This window comes from Electrophorus electricus, chromosome 3 (genome assembly GCF_013358815.1).
Source record: "Electrophorus electricus isolate fEleEle1 chromosome 3, fEleEle1.pri, whole genome shotgun sequence".
Classification (NCBI taxonomy): domain Eukaryota; kingdom Metazoa; phylum Chordata; class Actinopteri; order Gymnotiformes; family Gymnotidae; genus Electrophorus; species Electrophorus electricus.
Window position 1 is genome coordinate 11,016,431 of NC_049537.1, and position 26,902 is coordinate 11,043,332.

At 38.5% G+C, this 26,902-nt stretch overlaps 1 protein-coding gene and 1 long non-coding RNA gene across 6 annotated transcripts; one reads left to right on the forward strand and one right to left on the reverse strand.

The window, feature by feature from the left end:
- Positions 1–1,458: 1,458 nt before the first annotated feature.
- Positions 1,459–6,619, reverse strand: LOC113583071 (monocarboxylate transporter 1-like). Of its 5 annotated transcripts, none has more exons than XM_035523911.1 (5): positions 6,477–6,619; positions 5,374–5,637; positions 3,727–3,888; positions 2,831–3,616; positions 1,459–2,402 (listed from the first exon to the last, which is right to left on the reverse strand). In XM_035523911.1, the coding sequence occupies exons 2-5, from the start codon at positions 5,588–5,590 to the stop codon at positions 2,197–2,199; spliced, it is 1,371 nt and encodes a 456-aa protein (XP_035379804.1). In that variant the 5' UTR covers positions 5,591–5,637; positions 6,477–6,619; the 3' UTR covers positions 1,459–2,196. The 5 variants fall into 5 exon arrangements, with proteins under 5 accessions (XP_035379804.1, XP_026874981.2, XP_026874984.2 ...); XM_027019180.2 differs by having other exon boundaries at positions 1,459–2,511; positions 5,374–5,604; positions 6,477–6,616; XM_027019183.2 differs by having other exon boundaries at positions 1,459–2,511; positions 3,727–3,816; positions 6,477–6,616.
- Positions 6,620–6,980: 361 nt separating this feature from the next.
- Positions 6,981–15,335, forward strand: LOC113583074. The gene is made up of 4 exons (XR_003411223.2): positions 6,981–7,016; positions 12,723–12,800; positions 12,915–12,983; positions 15,246–15,335. It is a non-coding gene; the product is annotated as an uncharacterized LOC113583074 (long non-coding RNA).
- Positions 15,336–26,902: the final 11,567 nt, after the last annotated feature.

Below are 26,902 nucleotides of genomic sequence, written 5' to 3' on the forward strand. Positions count from 1 at the left end.
ATGTGTATTCTGTTAGGATATTACATCAGTGTATACCCTCCATGTGAACTATCACCGTTTACTGTCGTAAAGGCTGCGGTTTAATTAACAGAAAAACTTTAAAAAGAAAACTGGAACCCATACATAAGGTTAGTAATCAAAGCAGCACTCTTCTATGGGATGTCTTTGTCCCCGTAAAGCAGTAGGTTAAAAGTATCGTTAATTTCCATTTTTTTTAAATCAAAGAACATCTCTAATGCTAACAAGTTGTAGCTTACAATTGCGTATGTTGGCAGAGCAACGCTTCATCACTTCCTGTTGGTAGGAAAAGTACTTTGTGTACTAACTTGCCAAACTATTAGGACTAGTATATAGTATACACCTTATAGTATTAGTATGTAGTACGCAATTGAGACGCTGCCCACGTCTAGGATACGCTCTCGCATTGACACCTGCGAAGTCAAGGAACCGTCCATCTCAGCTCTACACTCTCTGTGAAGCTCAGGCTCGCTGATTCGGGACAACTTTTGGTTTGGGGTCGTCGGCACCGCACCGGAGATTCGGGATCAGATTTCCAGCCGACCACGGCCACACCTAAACTTTAATAACCCCCTTTCGCGGAGGGACCGGCCAAATTGCCCGTTGTCCCTGGAAACAGACGTAAGAGCTAACTATGTTTGTTCCATTCGTATGCCATCTCGGGGTGTCTATAGCGAGTTGCATATCCTAGAGATAATTCTGTCCAGTTTAATATTTCTTCACCTCGTTAGTCTATATAGTAATAGGAATAGGAATCTACTCCGCTTTGGACAACCCTCCGGTAGTGACGCTAACCGCTAGGTCCGTTAGCTAAACCATAGCTAAACAGTTCTCTGGCTTGTGCAAAAGTTCTATCCTCTGATCCCAGTTCTCTCCTTTGTTGTTTGTTTATTTTTGTTTGATTTATTTCTTTATCTCCTCAGCCCCTTTCTTTTCTCCTTAAGTTGTCACTCGGTAGGTATTCTGTACGTATGAGCCAAGTCCGCCATAGTAGTCTATAGCACCTGTTAAACTTCGCAATTATTCACCAAGTTATTCATCCTGTCAAATATATTTGAATGAATGGTATTCGGTCACTGCATAAGATGTGAACTCATTTAGGAGTGAGGCTGATATAACGTTAATAAACATTCGGTACTTCACAAATACTAGTTGACTTATTTTCTATATATTTTATGGTGGTGCCCCTTTTTAATAATTCATAAAGTTATACGTTTTACTACATATGTCTGGCAAACCATATTTCAGTCTGTTTTGAACAGGACTTAAGTCTTCTCTTCAACTCCTAACTGTGAAAGTGGCAAGAGAGACAGCTACTGGATATTTTGTCTGTCTTCCCAATGACAATAAGCCTCCTAAAACCAAACAGCTGCACATGCAAGGGACCATTTGAGAGAAAGACTTAAATGTATACATAGACACGGATCTTTTGTTTAATCTTCTTTGCAGAATTTATTTGGGCTATAATGGTAAACAATCTGGGCTTTACGTTTACAGCAGAGCAGCACAGGAAATAAAGAATTACAATTTCTAGTTTGTATTCGGTATTACTAGTACATATTGCTATTGTGTTTATAAACCCTAGATGTCAGTGCAGGTCATTAATAAGTTCTTTCAAAATAAACCTCATGATTTTCATCTTTTAAATAAGCAAGTGTTGTAATTTTCCTTAGGTAACAGCCTTTACGCTGTGGTTTTTATTTTATTTTATTTTTTTCTTTTCTTTTTCTGTGGGTACATAGGTAAATGGCTTAAAAATCATTCAGAGAAGCTGATTTTGTGTTAGTGAGCCATGCTGTAGTTTGCAATGTAGCAATTCTTTGATAGTTATTTTATTTATTTATAACAAGGCTTGTGGACAAACTATAAAAACACACTAATATATGTACTGAAGCAAATAGGACAACACATATTCAGTTATTTCTTGCATTTTAACCCTAATTTAACTATGCATTGACTTGCTAGGTATGCCATATCAATAAATATAATAAAAGGTTTAACACTTTAATTTTAGACTACATTACACTAATTATTAGTAATATTGTGGTAGTAACTCTATTAAAAATATGTAGCCTGTCTCTTAAAATATTATGATATGGCTCATTATTTGTATGCTCTTTTACACATAGACCTGTCCTAGAAGCAGTAAGAGTTTGTTAGGTATATAACAGACTATTTTCACTGCGTGCTTTTCTGTGCATGTGACACATAGGCTAGATCACTCAGTGCACACAGTATCTCCTGCAGCTTTGGAATTATTGGCTGTTTGCATTGCCACTGCCTCCTCACTGCCAGTCTCCTTGGCTGCGGTGTCCATGGATTCATCCTCATTTCCTTCCAGCTGGGCTCTTTTAGCTTCCTCCTTTGCTTCCTTATCCAGCATCCTGTAGTTGATGCCCATGCCAACAAAGAGGAACAAGCTCGAGACCAAAAGGATTATTCCACAGCTTATGTAAGTGTACTTGTAGTCATGGTAGATGTCATTAAATTTTCCTGTGAACCCAAATACAATAAAAGCATTATGCTGCATACACCATTGACTAAAACAGACCCAGTAAAACCTGTAAGTGATAATGAAACCAAATATTTATTTTATGTAATTGCAGTTTCCAAATAATTATTAATAAGTGGCCAAATCTAGGTCCAGCACTACAACAGGACAAATATCAACCCCCTTAATTATTTTGGTGCACAGATGAGTGTTAACTCTAGCATTAGCATCAGTATGTCATAGCTTTCTGAAATTAGCACAAAGTAAGTTAATGACATTAGGCAAATTATAGCACTGATGACCAAGGAGCGATAGACTTACCCAGCACCGGTGGGGCAAGTAACACCGGCACACATTCCAAAATAGTCACCAGCCCCACTGCACTGGAGAAGCTCTGGGCTCCCACCAGATCCATCAGGGTCTCAAACAGCACAGAACTTAGCCAACCAAATGCAAAGCCAAAGAAGATCGCATAGAACACAAACCCCACATAGTCCACAGACAGGGGTGCAAGCAGGTGGCATACACCATTAAACAGAACAGAGGTTGCAAAGAAGTGTTGCACTCTGGGTCGCACCCATTTGGTGTTGGCCACTGTTCCCATAGAGGGTCGTGCCACCATGTCTACTATGGCCAATACTGAGAGCAGAGATGCAGCCTTCTCATTTGAAATATCCCTAGTCTTTGCATAATTACTGAGGAATACAAGGGGAGTGAAAAGGCCACAGAACATTACCACATTGCCTGTGAGGTACAGGAGGAATCCGCGGTGTTTGAAGAGAGACAGATCAATGAAACTGTTGATAACTTCCATCATAGTCTTCTTCTCACCAGGAGTGTTGGACTCTTTCACAGTAGGCATGGGCTTTGGCCCAATGGGCCTCATAAGAGATCCAGCTACACAGCAGTTTAGCAGTAGCCCACCAAGGATAAGGAAACTACCTCTCAAGCCAAACTGATCATAAAGCCAACTGTTCAGGGGGGCTAAAGCGGACAGAAAGACTGGGGTACCAGCCATGGCAATTCCATTAGCAAAGGGCCTCCTCTTGTAAAAGTATTTACTAATCATTATAAGGGCTGGATTGAGATTGAATGCAAGTCCCAGACCTGTGAACACATTATAAGACTTTTTAGACAAGTCTGCAAAAAAACACTAAAATGCATTTTTTTCATTTGTAGAATAATCGACTCACCAGGTACACATTCACTAAACTCACCTCCTACAACACCCACACAGAAATACAAGCCCTCCACTGTGTTACAGAAGGAAGCAGCAATGAGTCCAGCTCCCGAGAGGCAGCCCCCTGCTATCATTATGGGACGACAACCATACATATTCACCAGGATACTGCTGATTGGACCTATGAATAGTAAGAAAACTGCAAGGTGTATATACCAAGCTGTGCAAGAAGACAGTGACATGCATTAAGTTATATTCAGTTATAGGATACTATCTCTAAAATTTCCAGGCCACCTTCAAGAGACCATTAGGTCCATTAACTGCACCCCTACGGTGGTATGTTTATTAGCTCACCCAAAACCTGAACTGCTGCCTCTGGGAAGGGGGACCTGGGCCTCCAGAGGATGCTGGCCAGAAGTAGCCTTAATTTCAAGGGCACTATATATCACTGGGGCAAAATATATAGGACAAACTGACTGAAATTGTAATGGAAATTTGCGAAGGTGAATGGGGTTTTAGTAAATTGAATAATCATTCAGACATGATGAGGTAGAGTTCCCTTACATAGCACTCTCTTACACAGTAAATTATTTTGAATCTAGAATTCACTGCAGAATTCATTATGTCTGAACTTATCAAGCAGGACAAAATGAGAGATCAGCAACCAGGCCACTGAGATCACTAAGTCATGTTTTCTGTTCGTCACTGATTACTGTTAGAATCAGAACAGCACAAGTAAAAATATCTGTAGATGGCGATTTTTTTTTGTCCAATTTTGCCAGAAGACAATGTTACACAGTTCCTGGATAGGAATCATATCATGAACTAAGCAAGATGTTCAGTTCTAGATAGCTAGTTTTAGTATTTTAGAGAATGACTCAGCATATAAATGAATATGGACCATTCTATATTTAATTTTCTTTTCATTCAGTCCATGCCAGGACCTCAATGCTCTTATCAGTGGACCAAGACATAAAGACTAAAGCTTTGTCCCAAAGGCTTTGTCCAAAAGGCTTTGTCCCATAAAGCCTTGTCCTAGAGGAAATAACATCCAACATATACATGCTGTAAGATTAAAGTGAGTGAAAATCTGCTGAACAGATTTTTTAAAAAGTCATGCATGTCCTGGGAAGTGAAATCACATAAGAACACATGGGGGCTTATAAGACTTGTTTCAGATGCTTAAAGAGCTTTACTTTACAGTCACACTAAAAGTGTGGTCACACTGGTATATAATGGCAAAGAGAAATTAACTCTTGCAAAAGCAGCAAATTGTTACTGGCTCTGGGTAGAAACAGCCTCCACACTGCTTTATAACTAGTCTCTCCAACTCTTCTAAACCCTCATGATTAAATGTAAGATACAAATCTTGTCTCAGATTAGCAGGAAAGACTTCCCTGAATCTGCAAATAACATTACTGCACACTTGCTATCTTAGTTGTGTTACAAAATTTAATTTAAAAGTCTGAATACTTTGAATTGTTATTCAAAATTCTTCATGAATGACTAATTTGTTCGATTATTTTGCATTTTCACTGAGCACTCAGCAACTGGAGAACTAATTGAAATGATAACTAATTTAAATCTTCCAAAATAAGGTTTGGGATTCACATTATAATTGCTGACAGACCCCATATAATTTTATGAAGTTCAAATATGAAACTAAAGCGAGCTCTTGTTTTACCTCCTGCATATATGAATGAAGCATTGAGAGAGGAGATCCAGGAGACTCGACTTGTACTGGCATTGAAGATCACCTCAATATCTCTGTAGAACACTGTGATGGACTTTGGGAAGGCGTAGGAGAAACCAATAGAGATGAAGGCCCCCATCACCACAGCCCAACCCCAGCCCCCCTCTGGAGGATTGTAACCCACAGGACATCCGACAGCAGGAGCCATGGCTTCTCAACATACTACAGTATCCACACAGAAAGGAAGCTGGTTTTCTACATGGAATGAGAAATGTCATAAGATAAAAAAGTTTGGTTTTTTTTGTTTGTTTTTTTTAAAAAAAAAAAACACTATTAGATGAAAATTAACTTATAAAACAAGTAGCTACTAGGCAGGCCTCCAAAAAACAAATATGTCAAATTGCACAAACTGTGCCAATTTGTGTGCTTGTGACTTTGCTGTAATGAGCCTATTTTTATCCAAAAATAGTAATTGTGTTATCCTATTTGTCCTTGCTACACTTATTCATCTGATAAGCACCCTAGATGCATAGTTCTCTAGCTTATACATGCATAACAATAACTTGTTGTAGCAGCTCATTATAAGAACTAACTAACCTACAACTGACTTGATAACAGGTATCTAAAACAAGAAAACACTGCTTTTTCACAGATGTTGGCTTACATGGCCATAAATGATTTTACTGAGACATTTGACCATTCAGTGGCTTCATTATGACCAAGAAGGACTACTACATTATTAGTGGGGGGGGGGTTTTTGAGAAAGTTTTTGAGAAATCAAAAATAACTTTGAATTCGACATTAGGTGTCCTTTTTACTTAAATTCATATGCAGCATTTTAAAACATCTGGATAGCAACATGAGGACTTGTTTTCATAGCTGTTTGTATACTTTTAAAGCTTGTATACTTTTTGCCCCAAGTTTCTGAGAGCTTTTTAAGTGAACACAACATATACTTGGTACGCACAGAAGTATACTGTATGTCATTACTTTTACAGTTATTGCTAGCACTGAACTCAATTTCAGAAGTGTTTTTTTAGTCATACAATAATTTCTGGTTTATTACATAGACATATAATAATCTTGAGAGATACCTTTATGTTCAGTTTTCTTTCTCTTGCTTTTTCTTCACGTTCTCCCCAAACATTTGGTCTGTTACCTACTGTCCAGTATGTCACAGTGCAGCAAGCTTTTTGTCTTTAGTCCTGGCCATTCTTGTTAGTACTAACTGCAATAAGAGTGAACATACAAATTTCTTGCACAGATATCAAAAGATTTTTTCAATAATGATTGAAAATTCCTTAATATTTTACATGGTTTAGTATGTAAATCACTACATCTGTCTATGTTACTGCCAAAAATTGCACAATGTGTTAATTTTTGTACAGTTACGGTTTAATGTTCACCCACAACTGAAGGAAAACAGGCTATTTTTTAACCCTAGTTCCCTGGGAACCATGTTGTTTTGATGATCTGTTGATCCTTTCCAAAGAATACTACCACGAATAGATGACAGGGCAGCAATATGTGCTTTTTGTAAGATGTTTTAAATACCAGATTTCAGGAATACCACAGCCATTTCTAAGGTTTACACAGAATTTGATTGCAGCAAGTATGAGGCTCCCCAAAGAGTGGTGAGTGCATAGGAGTTCCAGGTAAAAAAAGAAACATTAGTCATACAAATTCTGGTTCATACAAAAATTGCTAATCCCTAAACTGACATTAGACATGCCGTCTGCTATCCTGGAACCCTTATACCCTGTACTGCTTCATGTTATACAGTACCAGCCAAAAGGTTAAGTTTACATGCTTGAACCCTCATAGGCAGCTTTCTCATAGGCATCCATGTTTTATATAAGGTATGCTGTATAGGTTGCTTTGCTATCTCTCTATCTGTTATCATTCTGTCTGTTTTGTGATATATAAATTCTTTGGGACTGTTTTCTAAAAACCTGGCAGGCTTTCACATTCTTTCTTCACAGGATAATTCTTGTACAACTAAAGATCTTCCTAAAGGATAAGTTAAAATTGTTTGATGGCCACAGTCTTTATGGCCAAAGCAATTACAGATTCTTGTAAGGCTTCTATGATTTATCTTAAAGGCTGACCTTTATTTCTAACTCTAATCTTAGACTGAACTTTTTCTTTGATTACTATTTATTAATGTATTGACATTGTTATTGTCCATACATTTTAAAGTCATTGTTATGACACTCATTCTTAATGTTAATTAATGTTATGACAATACAGAATTTTTAGTTACTTCATAGACTACCTATGAGAAATTAAGGCTCTCTGGCCAGCTTCCTGTGGAGCCCAAGATCCCCCTTCCCAGAGACAGTAGTAGACAGCAGCTATTAAATGTACAACTGTATAAGACATTTTTATCCAGATTCCTTTGCATTGCTTCAGGGTCTAATAGTATGTACTACTAGTGATCCCTCCAAGTGTCTTTTTGAACTTGTCAAACAGAAAGCAACTTTTATACCAATATCAGGCAATTGATGCAGTTTTGTTCTGGCATTATATGCATTGTACAGGGGTCTCTACTTTTTAACTGCTTGTTTATATGGTGCACATTTTCTCTTTCCACTTATAGAATTACAATCAAACCAAATTTATTTATATAGCACTTTTCTAAGACAAAGCTAAAATGTTCTGTACAATAAAATGTTAAAAGAAACTATGAATAAATAAATAAATAAATAATTAGAAATAAGTCTATAGAGAAGAGAAACACACACAAAAAAAACACAAAAGCACAAACAACACAACAGATCTATTGCTTATTATTGTCATTCATGAAGGTTGAAGTATAAAACTAACCATTTCTCAAAAATGGCAGTTAAATCAGAAAGTTCAGTATCAAGGCAGAGACTGTTCCAAAGTTTGGGGGATGAACAGCAAATGCAACCATGTTGCTTCAGATTTGCTCTTGTAACAGGCAAAACTCTGATCTGAAGACCTCAAAGATCTAACACCTGAACAGACAATAACAATTCCCTGATATAATCAGGAGCTCCATAATGTAGAGCTTTATACATAAGGACCAATACTTTAAAATTAATCCTATATTTTAGCTAATAAATTGAGACAAGCACCAGACTAGTGTTTTTACACATAGACTTAGTGTGCAGCTTTGTTTTTGACTTCCTGAAGTCTTGCAAAAGCTCCTTGACTAGAAATATTAAACAAGAAATATTAAAACATTGAATTAAAGTCCTAGAAGATGCACAAACGATGAAATAAAATGTGCCCAACAATGGATTCATGGTGGATTCCACATGTAGGATCAGCATTATAAGACATCTGATCTCCAGTAGACATTAAAAAGTTTCTGTAGGATAAATAAGAGTCACACCAATTTAAAGGAGTCCCTGTTATGCTGACCCATGGACTAAAACCTGGTGCAGACTACATGAACTCATCCTAATTGTGACATGATTGACACTAATAATCCTGAATTTAAACAATTATTTTGTGACAATTTTCCAGTGTTGGGCCAGATTATGAGTATAAGGAATGAGCAACAGGTCTTGTAGCGTAACATAATCTAAGAGCAGATACATTTCTGGGTCTAGCAAGAAAAGTCTTGAATAACTGAATATTGTTGTATTGTCTCATCTAGTTTGACAAAAACCTATATGTCTGTGCTAACCACTACTTGTCTGACTACTTTTCCAACCCGAGTAAGTACAACACAAGACTGGGAACAGAACTTTACTAAAAGAGGGATCAATACCAGCTGTCTGTGGCAAAACCCCAAACAAGTGAAGTGTAAGCATTTAAAAAAAAATTATTATAATATGTAATTTTGTAGAAGATTATCGGCTTTTCTTGCTGTAGGATCCACAATATTGTTAATGCTACTAATTAAGCCCTTTCAATGAAAAAACACATATCAGCCATTTCCCCCTTTTATGTAATCAGTTATTTTAGTTTTTAATATTGTACAACTTTTACAAGCTTTTAAAAAGTTATATTAAAATGTTATATATGCTTTATTTAGACTTACCTTTCTACATTCATGTAGGCATTTAAAAATAAAACTTGCAATAATACCTTATATTATTTTTTTATTTTGTAGAATGCTGAAAAACAGTAAATGGACATGCATAGTTTTTTTTTGCTGCAAGGGCTCAATTTGTTAGTTCAATGTCTGTAAGATGAACTTCATCTTATCAACCCATGAATAACAGAGTAAAAGTTACAAAGTTACGTGGTGTTCTACTAAGGTGGTTAGTAATGTTAGCTTGTTGCATTAGAAGAAAATGTTCTTTATGTCCATATGTAATTTAGCAAACAGGCACACTTTGCAGTGTGTATATATGTTGGTGTGTGTCTCTGCAATAGTGAGCAAAGAGCTGACCTCAGCGCACACTCATGGTCTGACTTTCGTTCAAACATTTATGGTTGCAATGCCAAATTTTATCCAGCTGCCATGTTTCTCCCAGAGTTTATGCTTAACACCTGAGATTGTAGTGTGAAGCCCCACTTGTGGCAAAGCCAATGAGGAAGGGGGTTGTGACCACTGGCTTGTTATCATTTAAAGGAACACTCAATCAAATTTGCCATTATGAGCAGCTCTGTTTAGTCAGGGTGAGAAGGGATCTGTAATGCTTGAACCTGGTGGAATTTTGACCAAAGACATTTCATTAAAACCAGAGAAAACTGTGTTAATGTATGTTAACTTTAACAATTCAGCAGTTTTGTTCCAGCAGTGGAAAGAAATCTGTTCAAGTTGCTAAGTGAACGCAGCTGTTGATTAATCAGTCTCTTTAACTGAACAAATTTTCACTCTTTTCTTTATTTCATTGCCTTTGTAAACATGTAGCATGCCAGTTAGTGCATGTTGCTGCATAGAAGAGTATATTCATGCTGTAAGGTTAGAAAGAAAAGATCTGGGTTAGGGCTGGTTCATGTAAACCTTGTATCTCTAGTGAACGATCTAGCAATGTTATGACTGAATCATGAGGAAGTCCGTTGGCTGTTACCATAGATATCTTTGCCTGATACACAATGAAATTCTGTGTGTATGCACTGGCTGAATCAGCAAGAATTAATAGTTTGTAACTATTGTAGTTTTTTAAGGGCTTTGCTATCATATATTGTTTTAGTCTGTATTGCCAATTCTCTGTTTGGGTTGGAAATAATGTAATTTGCTTATTATGCCTATAAAAAGCAGCTTGATTTTTAATAACATCATATCCCTGGGGTTCTATTTTTTTTCCTTCATGATTTCTGGCCCCCTCTTAAGGATCAGAAAGATGTGGGATAATAGGAGGCATTCAAAAACCTGCATCTCCTCATTACTGAGCAGGAGAAAGAGAGTTTATAAGGCTATTTATGGTTGGTAGTTTTGGATTTTTTTCCATTTTACATGCCTATACATTCGAGAATGAGGATCTAACTATCTGCTTACATAAGTACATATATCACGTGATTGAATATAAATTAATTAATTAATGGCATGCTCATGTTAAAAGTATAAATAATTTTGAAAATCCTTTTTTCAAACAAGGGTACTCAAGCAGGTGCTTTTGTACCCTCCCTCTTCTGATCTGGGTCTGCTGCTTAACAGGTATCTCATGTTCAGGCTGAAGCCTTTCTGCCAGTCCCAGTGGAATACTATAGGAGTAAAATGCTGTCAAACACATTCTTCCTAGACATCGATTCATACATGGCTATTTAATCGAGCAACATTTTCTTTGTATGACAATATAATATATATCTATTATCCATGCATTTTTTTCTGCTGTTATAAATGTCAAACTGGATTATTCCAAAAGTGCTCTTGATCACATTCTGGTACAAGTTAGCTGCAGCTCTGATAATAGGCCAGTTCAAATGAAAAACCTGTCAAGCCCTGGTGTTGGTTTCTATTTTTTGCTTCATACTTTGAGAGGAAATGACAATTGAAAAAGAGATGTAAGCTGTATAGCTGTAGATAGCTGTATCCTCCTATAATGTCCCAAAGGCTGTAGCACACTTGATTTAGCTCATAAAATGCTCAGCAATTAAATTACTCATATAAGGCATATCCAGGCAGGGAACACACCAATCTGTACAAGGGCCTTTATGACTTTATGACTTAGAAATCACTTCTACAAACTAAACATAGTAGGGCAACCAGGCCCCTGGAGCCTTCTACTAAGACATTAGTACAACCTAGTGGACACTATAGAATAATTAGCTCTGGAAAATTATTTAACAAATGATTTGTCAGGTCTTATTTATTTATACAATGTCATTAATCAGTGATTTTAACTAACTATATATTTGCCATTATAAACCAAATTATCCTGATCCTCATATCCTAAATTCATACAAGCCATTCTTAGCATCTGCACATATTACAAAACATTTATCAACTTTCAACAATAATGTATTGTCACTGCCTAAATTATATGTTTGTTTTCATTTAACCCATCAGAAATGTTGTAAAACCACAAACGATATAAATATTTAACAAGGCAAAATTAAAACAAATCCTATTTAAAAAGCTTAGTATGTCAAAATTCAGAAGATATAGGAAATTCTTGCACTTGAGATACATAAGATAATTCAAGAAAGGAAAATACAAATTAATGAATCATTCAATTATTGTTACTTGAATTTCTACACTGAAAGTTTCTATGGTTAGCATTCACCAACCAGCCTACAATAACCACAATATTACCACCAACTCCAGCCCAGTTATTCATTTATTCATATATTCTAATCTACTTCTACCTCACCACATCAATTACCAACTTGTTTTGGCCCCCACTCTCCTCTCCACTGGCCTCAAATTGTGGCTCTGTTAGAGGGATAAGTATTCACCCTGGGGTTAGGGCAACAATACCCATGAGATCTCATTTAAGAAATGCATTTCTGCTTTCATTTGGACTCCATACAGTGCTCAACCATCAGCCTAAATGTCAGACAACCTCCTACATACTAAGAAGGTTAATTCATAAAGTAAAAGAAAACATTATTTAAAAAAAAACCCCACCAAGACTAAGACACTAAGATCTAAAACACTATGTTTAAACACAGAAATAAACAGCTGATAGGAAACTGCTGTTTAATGAATGCTATGGAAAACCTAAACCTTAGGTCAGAACTTAGCTCAACATAACAGAGCATCTATTGTTACTGATGTATGCTAGATGTAATTCTAGTTAATTATAGTTTCTAGTTTGTAATAGTGTGTGTAACTTTGCATCTGTTTTCTCTGCAGAGATATATTTACAAAGCATATTTGCAGTATGTTTAGCATAATGATATATCAATAGCCAGCATGTTAAGCCTAACCCATTAGGATGGTATTGCCAGGGTGGTAATGTGATTTCCTTCAGGTTTTGGGCAATGTCACTGCTACATACTGCTTGCACAGTGGCGCACATTATCATAAAGTAGACACAACACACATTTTGGTAAGTGCACATGTTTCTTATCATACCTCTATTTTCTGCATGGATGGATAAGCAAAATTGACTCAGTGATGTTTCCATGCAAAGTGGCTTTGCTTTTCCATTCACATGAATAAGGATGTGGCAGGCCATCAAAGAGGGATGCAGGTGTAGGAGTCAACACTGCTGCGCTTGTCAAGGTATGAGGTAAGAGACAAGAGCAGAACACCGATGTAAATGAACCACACATTGCTATTCAGGGAGGTGCATGATTGCTGTCTCTGTTTGACTCACATTACATCCACGAGCACTAATGCACAAAATTTCTAGACAAATGTGAAATTAAGGCATACAGTACATTTCTAGACAAATGTGAAATTAAGGCATACAGTACATGTACTGTTATAGCAGGTAGTCTTATGTGCATTATGTGCATTTCTATGAGGCAGCATTCAGCTTATAGACTTATGTCTTGGGTTGTGTCAGAAATGCCACCATGGCAACAATGGAGTGAAAAGGAGAAGCTCATAATGTCAGATATTGTCTTCCATGAAGGTCAAACATATCTCTGTGTGCTGCAATGAACTCAGCAGATATGTTAGCATTCTTGATGCAGACAACATTAGTTAACTTATATGAGACAAACACATAAATTACAAACAACATTTCATTGGAAGAGACATGAAGACATGAGAAGCGGAGGTGTGGCTTTATTTGTTCAGGCCATCAAATGTATGTCATGGAAACCTTTCCTCACCAGTGTCCTCGCTCAACTCTTCATAAAGGAATAACTCAGCGCATGGGAGTGAGAGCATGGCGTCTCCCAATAACAAATAAAAACAGCCCAACAATTCCATTTGCATTTTCAACATCTGTTTCAATGACAGAGACCCATGATTTGTTATTTTGCTGCCTGGAGGCCTGTCTTCAAATGGTAATTTAGGTCCCTTATCAAGCGCTTTGTCACTAGAACCCATATTTATGTAGTCCTCGCTGGGGAAACTCTTGTTGAATTATTAATTCATGATTTTTGGGCACTGTTCTACCCACAACACTTCCATACTGATTGCATTAGACAAGAGGATTAGCTGACCAGTCAAACTGAAGCCCCATGTAAAATTCATACTACAAGATGCATTAGGCCAGCTAGTATAGCCTAAGGATTTTGGAGAGGAACAACCCCTGCCCCCCCCCCCCCCCCTAAAAAAACAAAACAAAACAACAACAACAGATTTTTCCCACTTGCAAAGCCACCATCAGGTCCAAGTCTCTAGGGTGGATTTGTGGCAGGCGTTTTCCAGTGAGGTCAAATACCTGCAGAGAAGCTCTCTTCTGCACTATTACCACTAAGAGCAGGAATGGCTTGTGTTCAAGTGGACAGAAGGTTGGCAGAGTGACTGCCAGGAGGAAAGACTGCTGATCAGACCTCCCTTCCTACACATTCCAGCCTACAGAAGTGTCCCGTGAGTCAAGAAACAAGTGGACTGCTGCATGTGGATTAAACTTTGATGTGTAGGATGTTAGCTTTATCATGGAGATACATCTAAACATCAACTACATCTATACTGGGTACATGATCAGATATATTTCCTCATGCCTGCCAATCCTAGCACATCTTTTCCTCCTGCCTAGCACATCTTCTATCTGCTCAAACTCTTCCTGTTCTGGGCATTAGTGAAAATGAGAGATAACTTCACGACTTAAATCTTATGACTAAAATATTGATTTGAACATTGAGCCATAAAGGTTTGGAAAAGTAACAGAACAATGATTACAGTACACTAAGTTACTCCTGATCTAGAATACAGAGCTACAAGAACAAAATGGGGTTACTTTCAATAGTTACTTTTTGTCTGTTCAGTGTTCAGTGCTGTTTAAACTTCCCAGGCCAGCAACCAGACAATATAATGAATGGCAGCAGGCTCCAGGAGGCTCTGGAACCAATAGTGTGTTTGGGACTTAAGGCCTGTGGGTCCCTGGGACCCTGCAGGCCTGATCAGTCATATGGACGCAGAGGTTGTCTTGGGGTCTTGGCTGAGCCACTTCCTTTGTTGATTCACTTGATTATCTGGCCAGCAGTGTGCATGGAGGGACAGAGCCAGCATGTCAGGCAGCAGTTTTCTGCACAGTGGGGGCTGTGCTTGCACCTCCAAGAAGGGTGCAGAGGGCGTGTGAGCAGCAGATTCAGGTACAGCAGTGGGGTGCTGGAACAGCAGACAAACAATATAGGCCACCACTTTAGCAGTGGTAGCAGTGGTAGCTCATGCCATGGAAACATGACTCCTAGACTAAAATGAGCAGTCACATGACACATGACAGTTGTTTATCTTGTGATAATGTTTCCTAATCTGACTATATATATGCTTATGTATGCATCATTTATTGATTAATTTAGGTATTTGTGACGATTGAGATGACAATTTTTTGATGATAGTTTTTCAAGACAACATATTTGCCTATATTTTACAGATAACATTTGCAGTGGCAAAACAGACATGATAATGTCATTCTTGGGATCACAAACAATTTGGAAATAATCCATGAAACTTTCCACAATTTTAAAATGGAGCTTACTGCCCCTCACACCGGACACATCTGTATGCAGGCCGGATGGCGGCAAGGCAGAAAGAGACACGAGGAATGAAATATTCATAAAATCCTCTCCAACAATGAACAGACATGACAATGGTCTCCATTTCAAACTGGCAGAGGTCCTGAAAGCCAAGAGGGAGCGTTACCCTACATGATTTCTGCTTGTTCTGCTCTGTCTTCCTGTGCTACACTGACACATGCTTTCAAGACAACACCACACAATTAGAGGGGCAGTGCTGTCAGTATAGCTGCTTAGAGATGAGAGAATGCACAATCAGCTAAGAGGGAAAAAATGTACCAGGTAAATCACATGGAAATTTCTGGGAAAAGTGCCTATATCTATGAGATAGCTGAATCTGCCTTTGCAGATTGTGAGAGACAAGAGCAGCTACCACTTAAAATCAAGATTTTTTTCAGTACACACTTACCAGCTACCTTGTTTGAAACATTTATTAGAAACATGCTGTAGGTTTGAGGTTTGTGACTGCCATCCTCCAGCTCTTCATCAACAACAGAAACTTGTCAGTGTCTCCACAGAGATCATGAATAGGTTTTCCTATAAGGTAAAACTTTTAACTGAAACTATTACTACTTCTACTTTTTTTGTTTTGGTTTTCTTCACATCTCTTTAAAATTCATATTGCTCATTCCTGATCATGCTTACCTGTGTCTTGTTTACCCCTTGTTAACCTGGGTATTTAACCTTCATATTTTCCTGTCTGTATGGGTGGGTGGTGTTCTCTCATTGTTTTGTTCACTCAAGGTTATTCCAGCTCAAGTGAAACCTCTCTGTTATCATGAATACCTGGCTTTCTCCTTATTTTCTCATTTCAGAATTCTTTGTTCATAGTGTTCCTGTGCAGCAGGGTCATGGCGTTATATCCAGACCGTGGTAGGGCTCCCAATAAAGCAGTCTCCAGCTTGCACTTCTGTCGTGTTTTAAACAGTAGAAGGAGTAGGAGTAGCAGTAATAGTTTCATTTTAAAAAGTTTTACCTTATAAGAAAACCTACAAATGATCTCTGTGGAGACACTGACAAGACACCAGACACCTCAGTCTCTGCTCCTTGGTTACAGGTTCTTTATTGCCTCCACAGTTCCTATTCCAGAGTGGCAATTGAAGAAAAAGTGGAATAAAACACAAGCCTTTTCTAGCCTTTGGCTAAGAGGTGTCCAGAAACTTTGTCAAACTAATTGATGGCTTCATTAGATTCTAATCAGAGCGTTTCAGAGTGCCCCCGGCCCCTGACAACCCATTCCTATGCATTTGAGGATAAAGCTTAGGAAATGGAGTTTTACTGTGGAGGATATTGTGCCTGCTGTACCTTTAGGATCAAGCGACAGTGTCTGTCTGTCAGGGATGTAATGTAGATAAAGTGGATCCTGGGTCTACTGGTGTGGAGATGGATTGTAGGACAATAACCTTAAGACTGAAAAATTACAGTACTGAGAAGGATGTGACCACTAACTTTGCAGTCGCAGAATAAGACCCTTATCTTCTTTGTACAAAACCTTTTATGATGAACTACATGAACCAGTGTCTCATAAATGTAGTAATATTCTATAAAAATCACAATGACATTGAATTGGCCCTTAATTGTGTTTACAATATTTTAAATGCACCGCAACTGTGTCTTTAAGAATTCAACAGGTTTAGGAGAGGTAATCTGTAGGTTCAGAAATCCAGAATGTATGGATATAAAGGACAAAAAAAGCCAAATTTGTGTAAAAAATACATCAGAGTGTGCTCAAGAGATCCGACAGCATTTTGCCTCTGGGTTGTATGTATAGGCCATCCTCAGACCAAAACAAGCAGTAGCATCTTTACCCCATTGACAGAGTCCTAAGTGTTGTAACAAAAAGTATACATAGTATGCATTGATAGAGGGTATTTTATACTTATTCATGACAAAATGTATGTGTACATATAATGTTTACATGTCTCTCTATCAGTAACAGTTGTGATGCTTTGGTATACACTGGGGTGCGCCTAGGAGTAAATAATCTGGCAGTGATTGCTGACATACATGCAGACGTGATGTTGCAGACAGGAGGATTCAGTGTCATACAACATACCCACGAAGATGTTCCAAAGAGAGAGACAGAGAGCCCACACTGAGCTGATCAGGAGGAAGCAGACACACACAAAGAAAAAACAAAGCATACAGATTATACCTGCTGATTATTATGAAAATGGCCCTAGCACTTTTTGCATGCAGACTTGTTTGTGTTGTTTGAGAGGTTTTCATCTTTTTCTCTAAATCCATTTGGAAACTTTCAGAAATATTTAGTTCTTTTTTGACTGTGGAGCAGATCAACAACATGCAAAAATTATTTAAAAAAAGAAAGAGTGAGGATGTAGGAAGGAGTAAGAATGTGTGCAAGAGAAAGGAACTAAAGAGGCAAAAGGTGGGGAGGGATGGGGGGGGGGGGTTAAGATCTCTGCAAGCAAAAGGGGATTAAGGCTGATTTGATGCCAAACAGCTCTTGGCAGATGTAGCTTGATGCTTTTAGGATGCCAAAAAGAGTCAATAAGTCATCAGTGCATTCAGTCCAGGAGATAATACATTTAGGAGAGAGGATTAACAAACACAATAAAAACAGGCCTTTACAATCATAGCCTCGATTCCACCCGCTTTTGTACACAGAGACATATTCAAGGAGATCTTCTCCCCCTGTCATTCTGACACATCTCAAATCCCCTACTGTCTATCTGAGATTTAGCTGTAGCACAGTCTTTGCCATCCTCAACACAAACAATCCCACCCACATACTGTAGTGGTATATAACTGCTGTAAAACTGTGCTGCATTTCTGGCTGGTGCATGCGGAAGGGCCTCATAGACTGGTGAGCGACAGATATAGGACATCTCATAATTTAGCACATTTTTATTTAGAGCAAATATTAAATGCCCCCTCCCACCCCCTGCTCAAAAACCCTTTTCACTAAAAACAAATGCTCACGTGGAGCATTTCAACAACTTCTGTAAATCAAACTTCATAGTAATTCAGAGTTTATTCTCATAAACCTCAAGGAACCATAAATGTTTTGGTCTCGTTAATACATAACTGTCATCTGGTTGATGAATAATAAATATTCATAGCAGTAACTCAGTTATATGCCATATGACAAATAAATAACCTTTGAAATTAAAAGGGTATGGTAATAAATGTTGTAAAATCAATGCATCCCACATGTGATCCTTGATTGTAGAATAATGTGTAGATATGTACTATGCATGTTTTGTCCTCCCCAAGATGTTGGTAATTCTCAAACCAGTTTTGTAATGTTTAAGGTCATGACTTCTATAGCAGCAGTAGAGGACAATCTTCCCCCTGCAATTTTCACACGGAATGAGAGTATTCTGGTCTTATCACAGGTTTAAATGGCATGTGAAATCGGCTCTCTCCCTACCTATTATTAATGACCAGAGTGTTAGGGATTCAAATCTAAGAGGACACAGGAGCGCTAGGCAATCTACATCTCCTCTAAAGGGCAATTTGTCTGAGTAATTGCACTTGCAAAAATCTATCACTGTCACGCTCCCTTGGCCAATTAACACCTGGGCATGAAAATAGAGGGAAAGAACAAGAGAGGAGGAGAGGGTAGAGGTAAGATTAGAAAATGTAGTCTCAACCTATCAACAACTGATAGCATTATTCTACCCTGTCTGATCAAAAGCAACTACATCATTATCATGTCCAATCACAGTGAAAATATTACTGCAGTAAATAGGTCTGAGTCCCTTTATGGAGATGTTTGGAGTCAGTAGTATCTGGTGTTCTGATATGGGTTGATAATCTAGATCATTTAATGGTGTCTGCTTTAAGTATTTAATACATCTCAATGATTTTATACCCACACTATAGGGTGGGTGTGAAAGTGAAACGAGGTGATAGGTTATTCTCATCATGCTACACGGTCAGTTTTCCTTGCAGGCTTGAAATACAGAATAAAATTCTACATTGCTGCTTGTAATTACAGTGCTCAGATATATGGTTTGCCATTAACTTATGGGACATGCCCTTTAACTCTCATGTCCAGATTTGGTTCTGAAAGTAAGGGATCCTCCATGTTATATAAATGAAGAAGACAGTGGGTCACATGACTCACACAACCCAAATGAATAACAAAACCATGTGCCCGTTCATGGAAGAGCTCTACATGAGTTTCATTAGCTCTCAATTAGCAGCTATCTGCTGAGCAGTGGGCTTAACCCACAGAGGACATAAGCAGTGCAGAATGCTTCAGAATGGAGAGAGGCAAAGCGTGACTGAAGCTTCCTGCAGGACGATCGAGCCAGACCAACGTTTCCTCTCTGTGATAATGAAGAGAGTCTGACCCCTCACCTTTGACTGTTTTACATTACCAGAGAGAGTGAGAGAGACAGAGAGAGGTAGAGAGAAAGAAAGAAGAGAAAAAAGTCCACTAGTCCACTGCTATCAGTGTGATTTTTAATTATACTAGAGGTACAAGACAGCAGAGAGCCAATTTCCCCATTCTTTTCCACTTGGGGTTTCCTAATTACATTGTAACTGAAACATGGAGGACATAGCCCAGGATTCCTTGCAGTATTAAAATGAATGTCGTAGTTCATCATCCTGAATGCTGTAACTCACATGCCTCCCAGCTCTAGAAAATCTCTTCAGATCCCATAGTGTTGAAGGAAGTGCCCTTGCACACTAATCTGAGATCCTTGTTGTGGTTTGTATTATGCTACCTTAGACTTGAGCTGATTCTATGCCTGGATGCATATCAGCCACAACAGTGGTAATTGCTGATGTTCTACAGGTAGTGGCCAAATGCTATGGTGGCACACAACAATCATGCATTAGGCCCCTATTATAAGTAGAACACTTACTGATGGAGCAATTTGTTCTTTAATTTAGGGTTTTCATTAGAGCCTAATTATATTAATCACACCACCCACTGATCTCTCCAGTCAAGATGATTAAGCGGAAAGCGAATGACAGGAGCTCTAATGAAGAATGGATTAATATTGGTGATATGAGGGGTGCTACTCTTTGTATCATCAATACTGTGGTCATTCCTCCTGAATACGATGAATCCATCATATGGATGAATGATGAATGATGTCTTCCATTTCTTCCTTTTAAGTCATTCATCTTTTAGCTTATTCAGTACTGTTCAGTCATAGTCTACCTGGGACTTGTCAGATGTCTGAATATTCACTGATATAATGTAGGAATAATCCTTTGACAGGTCACCTTTAAGATGATAAATAACATCTTGTCCTAGAATACTCACACCAACAAAAACAGCAAAAGCTTTCAAGAGAATTTTAATGTGCCAAATTACAATGCAGTGCCACTTTGAATTCAATGCTTAGAATTCTGGAAAATAAAAACAAAAAGAAGCTTAATGTGAACTTGCAAATTATATCCATTAAGATACTGTAATCCCTGGGTGACTGTGTACTGTCATTCCCTTTTCATAGTAGAGTGTGTCTTTGTATCAAAATTAATTTCAGTACAATGAAGCTTTCAATGTGACCATAACAGAAATGGTGGGATTAGAAAGAATAAGTATAGCACACAGAGAGGGTGGAGAGAAAGAGAGAGGGGGGGGGGGTGTATGAGAGGTGGGCAGGGGGTAAACTCATGTTGTTGGTTTCTATGTCCTTTGATTAATAGCTTTAGTACTACTGCAGCTCCTCCTCTCTGAGTCAGTAATCATAGCTATGTGGGGCTGAAGGTAGCTTTAGTGAGAAATTGAAGGCTTAATGATCTACTGAAAGACAGACAACAGACAGGACTCTATAACAGCACACACAATCAAAAAACTGCCATAATTCACTACATATATCAAATTCAAAGCACACAACTTAACATAGCAAAGTTTGTTCAATATGATGACAGTCAATCGGTAAAATACCTGTTGTGAATGACTAAATACCAAATATAAATTCATAATAATTATGAATCAGAATTTAGGGCTTATCTTTAAACTGTTTATTTTATTACGACATCAATAGTTTCACTGCAAGGAAGCAGTTCTGTCAATGCTTACATATAGTAACAGAAACACACACACACACACACACACACAGGTTTTATAACATCTGTTTATTGTTCTTTAGAATTTTGTTCAATACATTCCAGCCACAGGGTGACTAGCTTCTGCCATGCAAAGGAAAGGAAGTTCCTAAGCTTCAAGACAGCACTGCAAGCAGTGCAGAATGATTGGTATTCTAATACCAGATCTTGTGAAAGATCATCACCCCCCGAATCCTCTGCCAAGATTTCCCCACTATGAACATCCACTGCTCAGCAAGCTCCATCTGGGCATAATTAAAGAAAGTCTGTTAGTCCTACAGTATACGACAATAACTCACAACTAATTATGCATCAATTATTAAAACTCTGAAAGCTTATTAAACACAGTGCAATAATCAGTTACCCACACCTGGAGATTTATGGAATGTTGACTTGTCTGTGTAAGGAAAAATTAACAGAAGCAGTATGACAGACCAGAATGATAATAATCATCTTTACACAGAAGGGAGGTGGGTGAAAAAGTAATAGGAAAATATTATTTGCTCATGGCATGTTATAAATACTACTTCCCCAATCTTATTTAAATTTATTTGCCAAGCAATTCAGTGCTATCATACTTAGCCAAAAGTGAGGTTTTAGCACAAATCTGTATTTATCATCTGGAATCCATTTGCAAAGTGCCATATTTTGGCACCATAACAATGGGGCATCTTTGCAGCACTCCATACGTCTTTTTCATGAGCACGTGCCACCTGAAACCGTCAGTCTCGAGGAGACCTGCTTATTAACAAGAATCTCCGGCAATGAAAGCAATTGAGGTGTGACTGAATCCAGCAGGAGTGTTCTCTGTGTATGGATGTGTATGCTTGATGCTTATCAGAAGCAGGGGGTGTGAGCTGAATTGGATATTGATCTGTATATATGGAGTGTGCCATGCAATAAAAGGAGACTGCTTGAATTGCAAAGATTCCTGAACAGCATTCCCGGACATGTGGAATTGCATCACAATGTGACCCATGAGTCAGTACCTGAAGCCACACTCAACCTCAGGCCCTAAGAACCTTAACATCACACCAACTTATCCTTTGTGCAAGGCTTTCTGGGAATTACCAGTGGATGGACTAATTGAAATGGCTGAAATCATAAAATGGTTTATTGCTTTTGGAGTCAATCAATGAAAGACATTGCTGAGACAGGTCTGAAGTTAGCTGGCAAATAGGAAAAAGAAAAGTTAAAGAAGTGGGTATAGCATTTGGTAACCTACATGATGCTAAGGTTCATAGCTGCCGTACACCAGTGTTTGTGTATTCAGATGCTGTGATTTGCTCTTTGGTTTGTAAGAATCAATGGGGGAAAAATGCAAATTCTTTACAGTTAAACACCAAGACATTAATATGATTTATGTGTGGGAGTTTAGAAGGCCGATTGTAATCAGCTTATTGACTGATCTATAGTCACATACTCTCATTTCTATCGATATGGCTTTTCAAAAGACCATTGACTACTGGTTGTCATCAGTGTTTATTTATCTTGGTTAAGACACCAATCCTATAACCTGTAATAGTTTCATGTCCGTTCGCTCAATACTTAATATGCAGTGTATGTGAGTTCTGCAATCAGGTAGATTCTTGATCCAGTTTCAGAAAATGGCATATAAGCACTTCAAAATCTTTAGCTAGATAGCATATTACTCAGATGGTGACATAGTAGTTTACAACAATTTGTTTTGAAAGAGTTCCTTTGTTTGCTCAAGTGAGACAATTCTTCTATTGGAACTCACTTACACAAACCATATGGTTTATCACAAGCAAATATTAGAACCCATTTATCAACTCTGACCCAGTGAAATATTGTAACACATAGTCATTAACAAATGAGTGTTGGCATTCATACTGCAGAACTGCAACATCCCATGCTGATATCTGAGTTAGCTTAAACTGGTTGGCTCTCCCTCAGTACAGTGCCATTTACATTTTTTTAGGTTTTTCCTCATACAACATCTAAATAATTCTCTTTGGTTTAGTATTGTGGTAATGTATATGATGTTCCAGCGATTCAACAAATTTCCTGACAATGCTCTTTGTAATTAAGGATCATCACTGGAAGACATAATACACATCTGTGTGTGAAACCCATGAGCTATACTTTGTTTGGTTAGTCAGTTAATGGTGGTTCTGTACATGGTATAAGAAATCTGTTTCTAGTAAGTAGAGATGGGTTGTTTAAAAAGATATGTATATATACACACTAATGCATTTGCTTTTTAAAATATGCATAAGTGTGGAACACATTACAAACTCTAATACCATTTCTGTATTTAACTTACTGTTACAGAGTACGTTAGAACTGTTTCTGGAAGAGCACTTGGTGGGAACTGATTTTAGCCTGATTGGAAGTGGGTGGAGCTGGTACTCTGATCGGAGCAGGTATTGGTGTCCCAGCCTCTCTTCCTACCTCAGGACTGGGGGGAGTGGCAATTTGGAAGAGAAATGACAAGTGGAACAGGGGGAAGATGCATGTGGGGAACAGGGAAAACAAGCAGCGAGACACAATGCCAATGAGGCAGTGGTGAGGAAAGACGTGACCTGTGTGCACTGAACTGTTTGTTCTGTGGGAAATGAGAGAGAACAGGTCAGGAGGAACAATTACAACTCCGCAGTGCTGAGAAAAGCAAAGACATGTCACGTGAGTGTTGTGCATGCATTGGCCCCAAGTGAGTTTTACTACATTGGTGGACAGTGTTGCAACCCAGTGGCTGTGTTGCTAAGCAAAGTGGTAACACAAACAATGTCACACTGAGGTATTCTCCTCCCTCACACCTGTGTTATACAGGGATGGAAGAACAATGTGAAAAGTATGTGCAGCTGTTTAGCTTCTTTATAGAATCTACTGTCAGCAATGGGGCAATGGAGAAATTATACCTCTGATGTTAGTCAAGTCCAGAGTATTTTAATAAAGTTAATGGATAAGTTGAATCAGAAGGTTGCTGGTTCAGGCCTCACCACTGCCAAGTTGCTACTGTTTTACCCCTGAGCAAGGCCCTTAACCCTCAATTGCTCAAGTTGTACTCAGTCATAATTGTAGGTTTCTTTGGATAAAAGTGTCAGCTAAATGCTGTAAATTCATTTTAAACAGAATTCAGACCAGAACTTATGGGATCCATGTCACCAGGCATCACAAATTGGTTTAAAAAGCACATTCTGGTATTGTGGCACCTGGGAGAGGCAACACAGGGAAAAAGAAATTAAAGATCAAGAAAAAAATATGAAAACATTGCTGGTCTTGGAAAGTAAATAATACAGAATGGAAGTATTTTTAATTTTCTTGGGGCTTTAATGAATCCCTATTCACCTGAAAGTCTCATTAGTTTTGACTAGAACTGCAGCCACATACTGCACAAGCTGTTGTAAAATTCCTGATAGAAATGTCTAACCTACTTTAAACGCCATATTTATTATTGACATCACATATTATCAACATGGTTATAGCCCTAGGTAACATAGTCTTTGGTTCTGTTCCCATACTGACTTTCAATGGATAGATACTCCTTATGTACCTCCACAGGTAATTAACTTATACCAAAATCATATAGTGACGTGATGTAGCCAGTAATATAAATATCCTGCTCATTCAGAAAACATCCTATTTTCTCTTTTCACAGTGACATAGGTCAATAGTTCAGACTGTTTGGGTCTTTGCCCCTTGTAAATCTCAGTGACCTTATTCAGTTTCGCATCCTGTCCTTCACAGGCTGTGAAAGCAGTGACTACTTAGCTACTATGTGCTGTTGGATAATACCAGTGCTGGTGTTATGGTGAATACTGAAGAAATGCAAATCCTGCCAAGGCTTTTTATTGGGCAGCTAGCCACTAGTTCTGAAACTAGAGAAATAGGCAGCTCAAGGTACCACACATGGGCCTCCAAAAAGGTTAATAAATCATTCTCTGCAGCACTGGAGTGTAGGGTGGGCAATTTGCCACTGAGTATGTACCAAATAAAGTCCTTGCTGATGATTCTGCAGCCACACTCAGCCCCTTCTACTGATACCGACCTCTATTGCAGGCAGAAGGAGAAAGCTGTTTTTTTAAATCCTGGTACTGATCTATTGCTGCAACAGATTCTCTTTTTGGTTTCATTTTGTCCTAGGTACATAATCCAGCTACCTCAGAGCTTGCTAGCACAGCTTGCAAAATATTTGGTGACTGAGCTTTTTCTCAAAATGAATGGTTTATATCCACATGTATAAAGGAAGGATCTTTTCCTTCAGATTGCCCTCGAAAGTTTGGTATATATCACCTGCCCTTTGACTAGTCCAAGGATTTTCAAGTAGTGTGTGCAGGCTGTTGTCTTCACTGACATCAAAAGAAATGACATCCTCCGTCACTCTCCAGTTCATTAGCTTCTGTGCTCCTATAGCAGGACAAAAGCTGCTAGTCCCACTAGTTCTGCTGCAGTACATGTCAGGTGTGAACCTGATTTATCCCTGAATCAGAACAAGAACTCAAACAAGGCCAAGTGCTTACTGACTTTCAAAATTTCAGAATTGCTGTACCCCTCAGGTTACAGGGCATTCTTTCATTTAAGCTGCTCTTTTCTAGAGTGGTTGTGCTCACACTGCTCAGTGAGTTAAAGATGAGGTTAACAACTAACAAGATCTTATACTGTGAGGTATTTCTGACAAAAATGCTCATTAATTTTATCACTTTACTGATTCAGACCATCCAGTTCATATGCTTATTAATAAACTCACTGGCTTTATTATCTTCCATATATACTAGGACATCTGCGGTCTCTGTTCCCATGTTGGAATGACCATAGAGTTATTTGAGTCATGTCTTCCAGTCTTCTGCGTTATGCATTCCCTTCACTTCCTTGCATCCTGGAAGCACTACACAATGGAGCTGCACCCATCTTGTTTTACTAGTTACCCTATGCTGCACTACTAGTCCATGATTTTCCCAGTTGCTCTACCTTCAAAAGCACTCACCTTGGTAACTCCCTCTCAGGAAGGACCTTCAGTCTGAGCTGGGGACTGCATGTGGCATGTGCAACCAGATGATCTTCAGTTATAGCTGTGGTTGCAGGGTCAGAGCTGCAACTGATGGACTGCAAGCTGGTAGCCCACAAGTCAGCCCACAGGAAAATGTTCCTTGACAGGTTTGCACCTAATTGGTGCCACCATGTTTTGTACTCAGTCCCTGTGGTGCTGCTATTCCTACAAAACCTGCTAGATAAAGGCCATTCTCCATCCTGCTATTTTTACTAATCATAGGCATGTGGGCAGATTATCACTGGTTTCATAATTCGATCCATGCATTCCACAGGGGCATGTGGCATATTCACCCACTGAGCTTACCGAGCAGCCTGCTTGTATTTTATGTGGCCTAGTTTTTGAACTATAAGTACAGTACACCAGGTTTTAAAAAAGACTGGTCATCCTATCTGGTAATTACTACAGCTATGCTTGTGGTTCACTTGACTCTGGAGTCACACTATGGCCCAATCAAGCAGTTATCCC

Excerpts from the sequence above, each read along its gene's own strand:
- LOC113583071 (XM_027019180.2), bottom strand. The coding sequence starts at position 5,590 with ATGGCTCCTGCTGTCGGATGTCCTGTGGGTTACAATCCTCCAGAGGGG. Across the intron at positions 3,889-5,373 it reads TTCATTCATATATGCAGGAG|TTTTCTTACTATTCATAGGT; the intron begins GTAAAACAAGAG and ends TACACCTTGCAG. Across the intron at positions 3,617-3,726 it reads CTGTGTGGGTGTTGTAGGAG|GTCTGGGACTTGCATTCAAT; the intron begins GTGAGTTTAGTG and ends ATGTGTTCACAG.